This window comes from Lycorma delicatula, chromosome 6 (genome assembly GCF_047948215.1).
Source record: "Lycorma delicatula isolate Av1 chromosome 6, ASM4794821v1, whole genome shotgun sequence".
NCBI classification, from domain to species: Eukaryota; Metazoa; Arthropoda; class Insecta; order Hemiptera; family Fulgoridae; genus Lycorma; species Lycorma delicatula.
The window spans coordinates 35,833,645-35,849,486 of record NC_134460.1 but is presented as its reverse complement, the minus strand read 5'-3'; the positions used below and the strand labels follow the sequence as shown (position 1 = coordinate 35,849,486).

Sequence of the window (15,842 nt, the reverse complement as noted above, 5' to 3'; positions counted from 1 at the left end):
TAAATTCAACATATATGAAATTTTTAAAAACAAATTTATTAAATAATTTTTATTTTTAAAAACAAATATTTTTTACTAATAGTAATAATAAAAAAAAATTGTTAAAGACCATAAGGAAGAGCAACAGTTCGGTACGTAAGATTGGTTGAAAGTTGCGGAAACAAAACTACAGGTAACTGTTTAGTGCTGCACCCTGGCGGAAGACCCAAAGAGTTCAGAGGTCGAAGGATGAGATGAGGCTTCATTGACAATATCGCTTTGCTCCGGCGCACATGTGTATTATGCTTGTCGATAGCACGCGAACCTAGGACTACGTAAATATTTGTGACGCAAAAATCACAGCATCAGACACGTCAATCCAGTGATCATAAACATTAAAATATATACAATTGTTAGTAAATATAAAAAAAACGGTTTTTAACAAAAAAAATTACTTCGGTTAATACAATTTTTTTATTTATTGAAAACGTTAAAGGAATAAATCAAATTAATTTGTTTTATTGTTTTAAAATTAATTTTATTAATATATTAATAAAACTTTATAGTGGGAAGAAAAATAAGTGAAAAAGATTATACCAACGCGAGTGCAATAAAACCAAAAAAAAACTATATTAAAATATTTTATTACAGTGAACGATAACTCGTTTTATTAGTGGTTGTGTAATTTATTACATGAACAAGAAATTTAAGCAAATATAAAACAAAATTTTAGTAAAGTCGTAATTTACTTATGCCAATATGATGAACAAGAAGAGGTGACTTGAATGGTGGTATAGAAAGAAAACGGGGGGCAATGGCGGCAGGGCCCCCCCCTGGAACACCCCGCTGGTGGGGCCCGCCCCCCGCCCCACACCCCCCACCCGCATCTGCGGACGTAGTAAGTACAATTTTTAAAAAATTATTATTATCGTAAAATTAAAAAAATATGTATATTATTTTTTAAAAAAATGGGGTTGGAGTTTAAAAAATGTTATATATGTGTATATACCATTAATAATGCTTGTTTTTGTAAAAACCATTTCTTGATATTCTAAACTTATGGATACTCATAAAAAGAAATATCATCCTTTTGAATTTAGCGGCGTTAATCATCCTATCCAATAATAAAAAATAAAAAAAAATAATGAGGAGTGTATGTATAAGATTCTTAAAAATAATTTGAATTATATTATTAATTACATCTACGAGAAAACCAATAAATAACGGTTTGAATTATATTTACCGGTTAAATAATTAAAAAAATATATATTAGTTTAATTAGTATTTCATAATTAATTAATACAAAGAAAACAAATAATGCTCAAATTAGTTAAATTCTGTTCAACTGTAAAATTTTAGGCAGTACAATTTGTATAAAAATATTAATTATAAAACAAAAAACACATTAAAATGGTATCAATAATACAATAATACATTTATAAAATTCCGAATAATATATCTTTCAGTAAACACTATCTTAGAATGGTATATTTTTAGTTATCTGAAGACAACTAATTAAAACTTTGTTCTGATTAATAAAAGAATTAGTTAAATATAAACAGATACGTTTGTTTTATCTACACGTAGCAATTAAAAAATTATATATTTATGAATACGGTAATTTTTATTAAAATTTATTACAATTAAATTTTATTTTAACATTCGAAAAAAGTTATTTCTTATTAATTTTTTGACCTACATAAATTAATTTTTCTGGAAATAAAGCTTTGAAAGTAATAATACTTTTAAAGGACTCATAGAAGATAAATGGTTGTATAAAATTTTGCAACGGGGAAAAAAAGGTTATTTAATACTCTTCTATTACAGACTTAACAGAATATAAATGTAAAAAGATACCATAAAAAGATTCTCTTTAAAAATAAATAGTCATATAAGTTTTATTTAAAACTAAACAATTTATAAAACAAGACACATCATAGCATTTCTTATAAAAGAAAACAGAATGTTGCAAAATGTATATATATAATTTTTTAAATCAATTTTTATTAAAAAGGATACAAATAATTATTGTTAAATTATTATTTCAAATTTAACTGAATTTAAAAGACGAATTTAAAATTAACATAATTCTAAAATAATAAATAAATATTTCAAATTAAAGTAAAGTTAATTAGATATCATATATATCACACCCAGAATATGTTTGCTATTTTAAAGATAAAAAGAAACTGGTTCAACATTTGCGTGGAAGAATTAAAGAAAATCATACATTTTCTTGTTTTGCTTAAAGGATCAAGATCAGTTTAGTAAAACGAAATTAAAAAAAAAATATATTTTTTTAGTTCATAATAATAGACATAAATTAAATAACAACGATACTACTATGTGCCTATAATGTCTTTTATAAAATCGGCACAGAATAAGAGTAGAAAAACAATTCTGAAGTCGTTCTTTGATTAATATATAAGTATTTAATTATTCCCGTTAAATGAATAAAGAAAAAAATCAGGTTTATATAATTAGTATTATTTAAGAGCTAATTATTATAAAACAATATTTGTACATGATGAAAAAATTTAGTTTAATTTTATATAAATTGGTTAGAGAATCACTTATTAAAAATTCAAAACATCTAAAACAAAATAAAAAATCTGTTTGGGAAAATCAACACTGTATCGTTAAGATATAAATTATCATTTTTTTGTAAATAAATATATATATTTATAGAAAATGTCCACATGATTTATATATACCGGAAAAATAATAAAAGATCTGTCAGATTAATTTTAGATTCTTAAAAACTAGTTTTGACTTTTAATAATAAATATCCCCAGTATTTAAATACCCCCAAGAAATAAAATTATACTTCCGAAAGTTTAAATAAGTATAATGATTTAATAATAAGCTTACAGTTTAATTAAGAATTTCGGAACAAAATAATATGATTTACTTTTTTATCAAACGAAATTAATTAGTCATTCTAAAAAAAATGTATTCTTTAATTAGATATCAAAAATATTACCCTTTGAGTAACAGAAATAGAAATATTATAATTAAAGCTAGTAATCATTAAGATAAAATATTTCTATCAAAATAAAAACGAACTATAATCTAATTATTTTAAAATTCTTATGGTTTTTATTATTAAAAATATTATTAAAAAAAACCTATGTTGATAAAAAAGAAGAAAAACCAGTTAATCACATATAACCACAGGAATAACTTATAATTCATTATTAAGTAGAAGCTATTCCAAAATTTATTTATTAAATTAAAAATTTGTATACTATACTTATAATCAAACAAAATTTAACCAAACCAATATTATTTAGATTATTCTGTTTATTTTATCACTAGATATGAAAAATCATAGTGAACAGAAATTAAGTAAAATAGAAAAAAAATATTTTAAAACACTCAAATTGTTAACAATTGGTAGCGTTCAAGAAAATAAATTAATATTCAAATTAAGTTTAATAATCTTAATCATGAAATAAACTAATAATACAAATTTATAAGTTAAATAAAAGAAAATATTTTAAATTGAAATTTTCAGCGCAGTAAAATTTCCATGGCTGAATACGTAGCGACTTAGCATTTTATGCGGAAGTCCCGGGTTCGAATCCCGGTCAGGCATGGCATTTTTTCATACGCTACTAATTTCTACTGAGCTAATGACCTTAGCTGTTTTATGCCGGCTCTTTTATTAAAAAAGGAAATGAACAGCTTTAATTTTTTATAATGGTGTAATTTCATAGATTTTCACTTTATGAAGTTTATTTATGTCTGAAAAATCTAAATATTTTTACCATTGGTAAAAAGAAGAAATTTTCTTTGAAAATCTCTCTAAAAATAAGAATATAAAAAAAAATCAAGAAAGTTTTTTAATTTTAGTTTTTATTGTTTAAAAAAAAAACAAAACATATATTTTAAAAGTTTTCATTCATTGGGATCTTTTTGAAATAATTTATTTATAATGAAATATTATTCTCATAATTAACTAAAAAAAAAAATGTATGTTAATTTTGTTTTTTAATATAGTTGTAAGTTATTTAAATTGGCTTTGATTTTCTTTCTATCCCATTGTTTTATATAAAAAAAAATTGTTTAAGTACATCTCAAAATTATGAAAGTGCATTTTTCTATAAGTTTCATTTTAATAATTGAACTCAAAAAAAAAAAATACAAAAATATATTTGATTACATATAAAAAAATTATATGTAAAGGAAACAAATTAGAAAAACCCGCTAAAAAGTAAAAAATAAGAGTTAAATCAAATTGAGAATTTTAAACAAAAAAATATAATATATTAACAAATATAAAAATGCACTGAAAAGTAAAAAATAAATTATATAAATATCTAATAAATAACCAATAAATAAATGTAATAATTATTAAATTTTAAAATTAAAAGTAATGAAAATATTTAGTTAAATAAAAGCGTGGCGCAGTTTGTTTATTAAGACTAAAAAGTAAAAATATTAATTTTTACACATCGAAGTTACATACGTGTACCAAATTTCAATCATTTTCATTTGATAGATCAAAAGATATAGCAGTTGCAAGATTTGATTATTCCTAAAGCGAGTTAAATAAAAGCTTTGTTTGTTTATTAAGACTAAAAAAAAGTAAAAATATTTATTTTTACACGTCGAAGTTACATACGAGTACCAAATTTCTATCATTTTCATACGATAGTTCATGAGAAATAAAAATCTTAAGCAACATGCATGAATTTAGCGTAGGGCTATCGCGAGGGTTGGTGGGGGTGGGTCATATCAAAATGCCGACAATGTAGCATTGTATTGTCATCGAAGTTACATATGTGAATCAAATTTCATTGATTTTCATACGATAGTTCATGAAAAATAAAAATTTTCAGCAACATGCATGAATTTAGCGTGGGGGGTTGGTAGTGGGTCATATCCAAATTTTAACACCATAGTATTGTATTGTCATCGAAGTTACATACGTGTACTAAATTTCATTGATTTTCATACGATAGATCAAAAGATATAGCAGTTGCAAGATTTGATTATAACTAAAGCAAGTTAAATAAAAGCTTATAAAAAATACGCTGTAAAACTATAAGAATTACATTTCTTTTATTATTCGTAGAAAAAATAATTTATATATAATACAATATTTTACCAAAGTAATATAAACTATTTTATACTGCCATTTATATCAAGATTTTATTTAAATGGACTTAAAAATTCTTCGTAAACAAATCAAAACATTATTTACTGGATGTATTTTAACCATTTTATTTTAAATGTGATTAAAACCGTTGCACTGTTCTTCTTAGATAGACGTAACAGTGTTAATCACGTGAACAGAATTCCTATTAAAGAGAACAATATCTCTACTGCTCATAAAGAAAGAACAATTTTTGTGTTTTATTAGATGACAAATTCTCATGGAACTATCAAATTGATTAGATTGCAACAAAATGAAACCGTTCTATTTTTTTAAGCTTATCAGTATAACGCTGTACGTGTCATCATTATAAAATATCTATTTTATGTATATCCTGTCTAAAATAATAATAATTTTATGTAGTTCCTCCTAATAAAGATAAGAAGAGAGTTTTCAAGATAGAAAAATGGATATAGATCATTAATTAAAATCATTATTTGGCTATCATAAGTATGAATTATCACACTATTAAAAAAAAAAAATGTGTTAATAAGCTGCGCTTTTATATAAAAAGAACAGTTATTTATTCTAAAAATATAACAAAATCTACCTGCATCAAGCTAGACAAGAGACCCGCTTTCATATAAAAAAAATCACAAAAATTCGACTTACGAAAGAGGGATCTTATTATTCTTCTGTTGTCGTTTTTAATAAATTACCGAACTATTTTAAATATCTTCCAACTAGTTTATTTAGATTACAATTAAAAGACAATCTTTTATAGAAAAAATATTATTCTGTTGATAAATTTCTAAATAATACTGATTAAGAAATATAAAAAAGAAAAACCCAGATTTTTCTACATCTTGTTACAGGTATACATAAATAATGTGTTCAAATAATTCTCATTATTATAAGATATTCTGCTCATCGGCAGGTCCCTGACATCGCTAACGCCTCCAGTTCTTTCTGTCCCAAGCCAGCTCTTTGATATCTTTAATTCCAATTTTTGATATCATCTATCATCTTCTGCCTTCAGAATTGTGATTTATTTTGTAGTTAACATTATATGTTTGTATTTTAAATAATTAATATGTACTTAGTTAAATTTATTATTTATTTTATAATTAATTAATTGATTATATTTTTTAATGTTTCTCTTATCAAGGTTTTGTCACCCGATTTTTCTTGATTTATCTAGGCAAATAATGGGTTAGTATTTTATATTTTGGTAAAAATATAAAAGAGGGTACTCTTTAGAATAGCATATCTAACTGTTCCTAATGCGATCAATGTAATTTATTAGATGTATCGTACAAAATAAAAGATTAATTTACATTTATTTCTTAATATTTTCATAAATAAATAATATGGTCATTACTAAAAATAAAAATATAATCTTGAACTCAGTTTCAGAATTTGCTAGATACAAATTTTTATTTTTGCTTTAATTAATGCGTAAAGTGAGTTATTAATTAAATAAAGCGATAGGTTCTTCAATGTATTTTAAATGATATATTACAGCTGATATAATCTTACGACATATCTGTGTCTAAGTGGTGATGATTTAGCCATCTTAGAAAAAATCCTGAATGTAGCGTGCAATGAAAATTAAATAATGGATCGGGCTAATTCATTAATTTATCTTTAAACTACCTGTATAATTTCAAATAAATGTTATATAAGCGGTCATGAAGGGCTAAATTTGAGATGTATTTTTTGTAAATCTATCTGTAATCTTACTACTTTATTTTCTGAAGGTTTTTTTATAAACGAATATGGCCATTACGGAGATACGATGTAACTTTGCATTTATAATTAATTGTTTCATGTGTAATACCTATTCATAGCGGCGTGGTTATTCCGTGATAATCTCCTGTCGAAGTACAAACTGAAGTAGCACATAAAGTCGAATTGTGACAAATGACTGTTATTTAAAATTATCAATGAATATAATTAATTATCTTTAAAAAATATTTATTTAATACATGTTTTAGATCGATTAATTTTTAAAATAAATTATAATAAATAAAATATCTTCTTAATATTCTGGGTTTTGTTAAAATTAATTCCACTACAAAAAAATATTCCCTTTTCCCTTCACTTAGGAACATTTTTTAATTCTTTTTTCAACAAATTTTTATACGCCTATGACCTTAAAAAAATAAGTAAAAATGTAAAATTACGCTATTTAAAATTTAAAATAAAATCATAGATATAATTAAAAAATTAAATATAAATTTCTAAAACTTTATGAAAACTGATTTAATTTTATCCTAAGTTGAAAGGTTAAATATAAATATATTATTTATAACTAAAGAATAAAGTTATTAAATTTATTCGATGGCTTCATTATATTTAATTTATTTTCGAATAAAGTATTACACTTTAATTAAAAATTTAACTAAAAATAATGGAATCCGATTAAAGATTAAACATAAAAGAGAATTTGGTAAGCTGAAGGATATTTATCTTTAAATGATACAATTTTTACAAGAAAATTAGCAGTTATATGGTTCATTATGAAATGTGAAATAAAAAGTTTACATAAAAAAAAAGTTTTTTTTCCTTAAAACAAAGCAATTAAGTCATTGAAAAGGATACAAAGATTGTATCGGCCTTTTTTCCTATTACAGTTTTTTATTTTTTTATTAAAGGAAATAAATTTTATATTTATACCAATCGATAAAAATAAAAATTTACATTACTATACTCGATATGTATAAAAAAATATGTCGAACATTCTTTGACGTGTTCCATAGAAATTCATCTCTCAAGCACAGGTTTAGTACTTAAATAAACTTGGGTTTCATTTTTAAACTAAAATTCTCAACGAAATAAACAAAAATAAAAAAAGAATTTTTATGTTAATTTAAAAAAAGACTGCTCCTTAATTGTCGAAAAATGATTTCAAATAACCAAACATTAGCGAATTATTAGAGTATTTCAACATTCATAATTTCAACAGAAAAATATTAATTTTGTTTTAATAAGTAATTTTTCTCTTTTGCAAGATTTCAATTAGACTCTTCCTCACAAAGATCTATTTTTTAATAATTCTCTGGAAAATTTTAAAGCTTAATAATAATCACAGTTAAATAATATCTTTCCTATATTTTCCATAAAAAAGGATGGTGCGTATTTTAGTTGTTATTGGCGCAGAGAGGACCAACGGTGGCGCGCCGGGCGACTGCGCGCAGCGCACGGACGATTTTTACTTTTCGAACGATTTATACTTCCTGATACGGACGATTTATCTAAAATTATATTTGTGTTATGTGGATAAAAAAAGGAAAACATTGCGGTTAGAGCTGTGTTAAAAAATCACAGTTCAAGAAACAACTAAAAATGTTCAGTATTTTGAAGCTTTTCGTTGCAAAAGTTTTTGTTGTTGTTAGTACACTAAATTCATGAACGTTATTTAGTTACAATTGGAAAAAAAATTAAAAAAATCAAGTGTAATGACACATAAACCATATAAAATTTTCGCGGCGGGTCAGGAAGCCCGCTTTTTTCCTAATTACAAAATAAATATAAGTTATGTAGCTCTTCAGCAGTAGTTCAACTGTTACATTAATCAATAATACGATTAATCGAGAATGATTTTATTTTATATAATTATTTTAACGTTATATTAAGTTTTTTGTTTTAACTAAAGAAAAAGTCTATTTATTTCTCCAAAAGATCTATGATTTGGTAAATATGAAGTGCTTAGGAAATTAAGTGATTAATTAATAAATTTTGTTTTTCTTAAAAGAGATGAGATCAGGGATAAAATTTCTTCCTGTTGAATTATTCTTTGTTTGGAAAAATTTTTTAAATTATTTGCTTTAAACATTTTTAACAATATTTCGTTTTTAAAAATCATATTTAAACCAAATATTGTGTCATTTTTTTAAATAAAATGTTGTCTAATTAAACATAATTTAAAAAAAAATAAATAAATTTTTATCTTGATAGAACATAATAATATATTACATCCATCACTTCAAGATTTGGTAGATATCATACTCTTTGGATAAAGAAAGGAACTACCCTAGCATTTACCTAAATGGATTAAGTAAGGGAAACTATGGTAAAACCTTAATCAAAGGATTAGAAGATACACAATTAATTATTAAATAAAAAATATATATATAATTAAAAATCATATTAATTATTAAAAATATAAACCCATGAAATAATGTTAATGATACATGAAGATATTAAATTTAAAAGAACTGAAAAATAATTCAAAATACAGAAGATTATTTCATTGTACTCATAACGGGATACAGAAAAACTAGAGCTTTTTTTCTTTTCCTTTTTTAATTTCTTAATTAGTATTATTTAAAAATTAATCGACAGTGAATATTCTTCTGTAAAGAGAAATCGTCTAATTGTATTTTAAATAAATCGGTTAAATGGTTCGGCAATTTATTAAAAATGTCAATAGAAGTCAAAGTTAAGCCAAAGTATCATGTTTAGTTATATGACAATCTGATGTCCAGTTTAATAGATATTATTATTTTTCAAAAATTTTTAACACAGAAACTTTACAATCTTCAGCAAGATAACTGGACAATAAGTAAATAAGATGTATTTGAACTAACATTAAGTTGCTACAGACCCAGCGGCTTGTGACTTAATAATGAAACAGAGGAGTACTCCGTACGGCCAGTCTAATTGAAACGATAAGGCAAACCAAAAATATTGTTGCTCAGCAATTTTGAAAAATCACTGATCGTGTTATCTAATAAATTGATCGCCAAACAATTCAGGTGCCGATCCAAACGATTTTGACCACGGACCAGAGAGATTTCCTACCGAACGGTACGCAACTTAAGATCATTATATATAAGGATATTACTTATGTACCAGGGTATGTTGAGCATTTTTCCGCAGTTTTTTGTTTGGTTACGTTCAAGTATGTCAATACTGGACTTGCACGCTGTACCCCTGCATTTTAAAAAAATAACTCATTCTTTTTATAGTCCAGTCAATAGGGGAAAAGAAGGTCAATTTTTGAAGGAAACTAGTAGAGTTTAGAGAGTACATGGGGTGGTAGGTTAGAGTAAGTATAAATTGTTTTTAAACAACTGGACAAAATGGCTGCCGTTCAAAGGTGGTGAAAATTGGTTTTTCAGTTTTGTAGGCCAAGGTAAACTTCCTAGGCGAGAATTTTCTGAATAAAAGTTGTAGGCATTTGCATTACCTATAATTTAAGCTCTTAAACGTTGAATTTTGTTAATAAGTTACAATAAAAAGACGAAAAACCGTTAAAAATGGCCGTTTTTTGCAAAGCATATATTTATTGCAAAAATAACTTTTTTAGTACTTTTATTATTTTAAAAGTTAGCTCTTGGAATTCCGAATTCAATGAGTGGTTATCTTGGTTGCTGAGATATTGTAATTTATTTATAAAAATACTTTTCAGGCAACTGTAATTGTTTTGGCTTTTAAGAATTTTTTCGTATCTATTTCAAGGGTAATCTATTCTTCAAGACTTGTACTATCAGATGGTGAAAGGTTTTAGACAAAAAAATTAATGTAAAAACTTGTTTAAACTTCTTCGAAAAAATGAGTGAAAAGTAGAGCTCGCGCGGTGGTTGTGAACAGGGAAGCGGTTCGCCGGAGTCTCGCACGAATAAAGCTGAGTACGTAACTTCAAATGGGCGGAGTGAGAAAAAATCGCGATTGCACATTCATAAATATAGGCACAAGAATAAGTTAACATTTTTAATATTTTTTAAATATCTACATAATTCATACTAATGGGAGATAAACAATGATATGTGATGGTCCATTTTTGTATCTTGAAAAATTCGTTCTGACTTTTTGATTGTGCCTTAAGAAATAATATAGTTAAAACAGAAAATATTATATTTAATCACAATAAATATTTAATAATAATACGTTTTATTAAATCGTTTCAAAGCAAAATATTACAATTGATTGTGTTGCAAAGTAAATTAGTTTATTATCCAAGAGAATTTTTTCTTTAATAAAACACTCAGAAATGTCATTTTACGCGCACAATAGTAATTTATAACAATACTTCCGCTATTTTGAGTATTGATGATGAGTATTGAAACGCACATTATTTTCATATTAGGTAGATTTCATAAGAAAGCTACTTATTGTAATGGGTACCATGATTCGATTTCCGGAAAATTTCGACAAATCTACGCGTTTCACATCACTCAGACCCCAAAACCACCGTCAGCTCAAAATAAAAATTTATTTTATTTTTTTCATTTTCTTGTAGATACGATAACTGCCGTAATTTTACGACAATCACTTTCAAATTATTCATTAAAAATAACTCGTTCCAAAATCTCGTTTGAGTTTGTTAACAGCAAAAATCAGCAATGGGAGTGGAAATGGGGGAGGGGCTTTTTCGAAAAACAAAAAATCGCTATAACTTTCTTATTAAGCAATATATCGAATTAGTTTAAAGTTCCTACTATTCTTTGGGCAAGGGCCTAAAACTTATATAAGTAAAGTTTTTTGATATCACCAACCATTAGCTCAGAGGGTGGAAAAAATGGGGTATCGAAGACAAAAAATCATACCTTTCTTATTAGGCACAGTATCGAATCGGTTTAAAGTAGGTCGTTAGTCCTCTAATCATTACCTAAAACTTTTGCCTGAAACAATTTTTGATAAAGCTAACCCTTTCGGCAAGGGATGACAAAAATATTGCTAGAATTGTAAGAAGATGAGGGCTTGTCGTATGCTAAACATATGAAACTTTTTTTCACATGCAACCATTGTCGTATTGAGTAAATTTGAAGTTTTTCTTAACTTTTTTTATCTCATCCTTAACACCGGTGAAATCTATCTCCGCCTTCTGGCGTGCCGAAAGGGATTTTTTTTCTTAGATATCTCAACTTAAAAAGGAATTTAATTAAAATATTCCAATCATTCTTCTGGATACAAAATCTATTTATAAAAGAAAAATAACATAAAAAAAATAAGCTTCGGCTAAGTTTATATGTATTATTTTTTTAAATTTGTGGAAGGAGTACTCTTCCTTATCGTTGTATAACATTTTTATATTCCTAGTAAACAAAATTTTTTCATTTTCAATAAATAAATACACAGGTGATGCTGAATACATAAAATGTTTAAACGTGTAAAGGTGTGCACACCTGTTAAACGTGTTAAATGTACACACGCTGTATTTTTGTACAGAATTTAATATATATTACTGATGCTTTAAGTGATTTTTCTAGTCTTTTAAAGCAAATTTTGTATAATTTATATTTAAAAAAAACAGATTTTTTTTTTGTATACAAACATTTAGTTTTTCGTTTATCTTTAATTGTTGAATAAAAAAGCAATTAGTTTTATTTTTCAATCCACAAGCGTCAGATTGGTGGAAGACCACGATACTGTATCTTAAAAATTTTCCTTCAATTATAGTATTACTTATTTTTTCAAATTTTTTTTTTCTTCAGTTATCTGTTTTTAAATATATTTTACATCTTCTTCTTTATACTTTTTTCTTGTAGTTTTCCTTCACTTATTAAAAGTCATAAATTTTCATGGTTTCTCTTTTATGCAAGAAGTATTCCTAATTAAGCGTCCTATCCATGTAATCTATTTCACATGTATTTTACCACAGAATATTTCCTTTTTTATAATAATTTTTCACGCTGTTTTTTGTAGTAGTCTGTAAAAATTTTTTTAAATTTATCAAATTTTAAGTTTTAGCAGATTTTAAGCGATATTTTTATCAGAATTATTTTGACAAGACCTTTATTTAAATTTGAAAAATCTGAATATTTTCTCATCATTATATTTTTAAAGATAATGTAGAGTTTTTATTTAAATTTATGGGATTTAGACCCACAATTTTTCCTGGTAAATCTTGAATATAGATTATAAAATATTAATTAAAATCGTTAAAGTTATTTATGAAAAAATTAAAGTTTTAGAAAGTTTTTCTTTAATAGAAAACGTTTTGTTTGTAATTAAATTCTATTGAAACATAAAGAGAATTGATTTCTAATACATCTTAACTAGATAAATAAATTAATGCAGTAATCTATCTACGGTAAAATCTCATGATCAGACTTGGAGATTGCGTGAATTAACAAAAACAAAGAAAAAGAAATTCTTTGATTCAGTTTTTTATAAAGTGCCTATTTCTTGATCTCATTATTTATTTAAAAAATAATATAAATCATATAAGTATATCTTTCATATAACAAAGTAGTAAACGCAATTTTTTTTTAAATTTATGAATAATGAAAACCCGTCAAGACAAGGTGATCTCAATAAGTTTTTAAAAGATTACCTGTGAAGATTCTTTTCCACGTAAATTAAAAAAAAAATGTTTCTTGAGAAATAATTGCATTACATGTTTGTTTGTTTTAATTTTTGAATTTCGAGTAACCCCAGATATAAGTTTCAAAAATATTTTCTGAAAATTACGTTCAATTTTATTTCTTTTAATTTAATACTGATTAAAATATTTTTTCTAAAATATAATCTGAATTGGTCACTAACAAAGTTTTACCAAAAGGAAAGAGAGTTTAGTTATTTTTCTATTATTATTAATATTTTTTTTTGTAAGTGCACCCTCAGGAAATTTATATCTCGTTATAACCAGTGGACTATCCATTAGTAAATGCGGTTTCTATTTTATTTTTTTATTATTAAGATGTAGCATGCACCGCTAAGTTATCAATCATGGGAATCGTTACGTCTTTGTTAAAATAAATTCGTTCACAAAGTTTTATTAAAATAAATTATATCGTTTATGCGTATTACAATCCGAATAAAAGAACAAATACAAATCAAGGTAACAGACAAAAATTATAATAAGCAAAGTCAACGAAGTAAAGACCCTTTTACTTTAATTGTTTTATGGAACGCAAGATAAAAAACGAGTATTAAACTTTTTTTACAACTAAATTTAATTATATACAAAAACATGAATATCTTCTGTTACGAAAAATTAGGTCGTTCGCCTATCGACAAAAATCGTGGTTCAATAAATATTTTCTAATAATTCGCTAATATCTTGAAAAATATTCATCAAAATTTTATAAAGAAATGCTAAATAAAATCCAGTCTTTTTTATAGATTTTATTTAAAGGAGCAAACTAAGAATATGATTTAAACAGCGATTCAAAATATTAATAGACAAAAAATTATGTTGAATAAGATGTCACACTCTTTAAGCTTTTCTGCTTGCTCAAAAATGAAGTTGTATGGATAAATTTACACCTAAAATCAACTTAACGTTTCAATAAAATCATTGTTAAAGGGAATACTCAGATCGGTCCAGTGGTTTTTGAATTTTAACTGAATAACAGTACAAAAGATTTAATTTATGTATAAGATAATGCAAAGATCACGTAGAAGTTTCTTTTTTTACAATTCGTAATCAGGTTGTCTTGAGCAACTCTAAAATGTATAGAAATAAAGGATTTCAAGTGGAATAACGTTTTCCTGCGTACGAAGAAAAATGATTACAATCATTCAGGGGAATTTTATTACAATCAAAAATATAAGAAAATTGAAAAATTTAACTGTTCTGTAAAACCAATACGGTTATAAAAAAATAATCCAAATCAAAAAGTATATTAAATTTATCAAAAATCCAGAATACAAAAACTTCCAACATTGCAGTCGATATTTTTTAAAAAATATTTTAAGATGAATAACGAAAATATTAAATAAATTAGTTATTAGTAAAAAAATAAAAATAAAAACTATGCTGTATTACGGAAAAATTCTTTAGCCGCAATTGGGTATGGGAGGTTACAAAAATACTGAAAAATGTTTTACATGTTTTATTTAAATTTGCCTGCACTGATAAATAATAGGAAAAAATGTTTACACCTTATCGACTAAAATTGACAATTTTTCAAAATTTCATTTTATTTAAACAATTTACTATAATTTTTAACTGAATTTGTAACATGTACTTTTTTCTTTACTGTTTTCGATACACTTTTCGAACTATTTTTTTTTGTGTTTTTTTTTTTACCTCTTATTTTAAAATAATTTATTTAAATCTTTTTACTTATCTAGATCCATAAAAAAAAAAAAAAAATAGTGCGTGGATTTGTTTGTTTGTGGTATGTGGTCACATTTTATTTTAGCTGCTATTGGTGCAGAGCGGACATGTGATACAGCGGGTAGCTGCTCGCACCGCACAAACGATTTATACTTCTTTATACGAACGATTTATCTAAAACTGTATTTATGTTTTGGGGATAAAAAAGGAAAACATTGGGGTTAGAGCAGTGATAAAAAATCACAACTCAAGAAACAGTTAAAAATGTTCAGAATTTTGAAGCTTTTCGTTGTAAAAGTTTTATTGTTGTTAGTAAACTAAATTCATGAACGTTATTTAGTTACTATTGGCAAAAAAAAATTAACAAAAAATCATGTATAATGAAACATAAACTGTGTAATATTTTCACTGCCGACCATAGACTACTTTCTTTTCTGTTTAGCCTTCGCAACCACCGTAAGTTATTACTTCAGAGGATAAATATGTATGAATGTAAATGAAATGTAAGTATATCTAGTATAGTCTCAGGTCGACCGTTTCTGAGATGTGTGGTTAATTGAAATCTAACCACCGCCAAAGAACACCGGTATCGACGAACTAATATTCAAATCCGTATGAAAGTAACTTTACTAGGATTTGAACCTTAGAACTCTGGACTTCGAAATCAACTGATTTGCGATGACGAGTTAATCACTAAACCAGCCTGATGGGCCATAGGCCGTTTCTTTTTCTTGTAAGCCTCCGGTA

The 15,842-nt window shown here is 25.3% G+C and overlaps 1 protein-coding gene across 1 annotated transcript in view; it reads left to right on the top strand.

Annotated features, from left to right (window-relative positions):
• The first annotated feature begins 257 nt into the window (after positions 1-257).
• The window catches only part of LOC142326839 (uncharacterized), a 141,800-nt gene continuing 126,215 nt past the window's right edge, over positions 258-15,842 (top strand). The window contains exon 1 of the mRNA XM_075369570.1: positions 258-877. Within this exon, the coding sequence (XP_075225685.1) occupies positions 794-877 (84 nt within the window). The 5' untranslated portion in view covers positions 258-793. The remainder of the gene's footprint in view (positions 878-15,842) is intronic.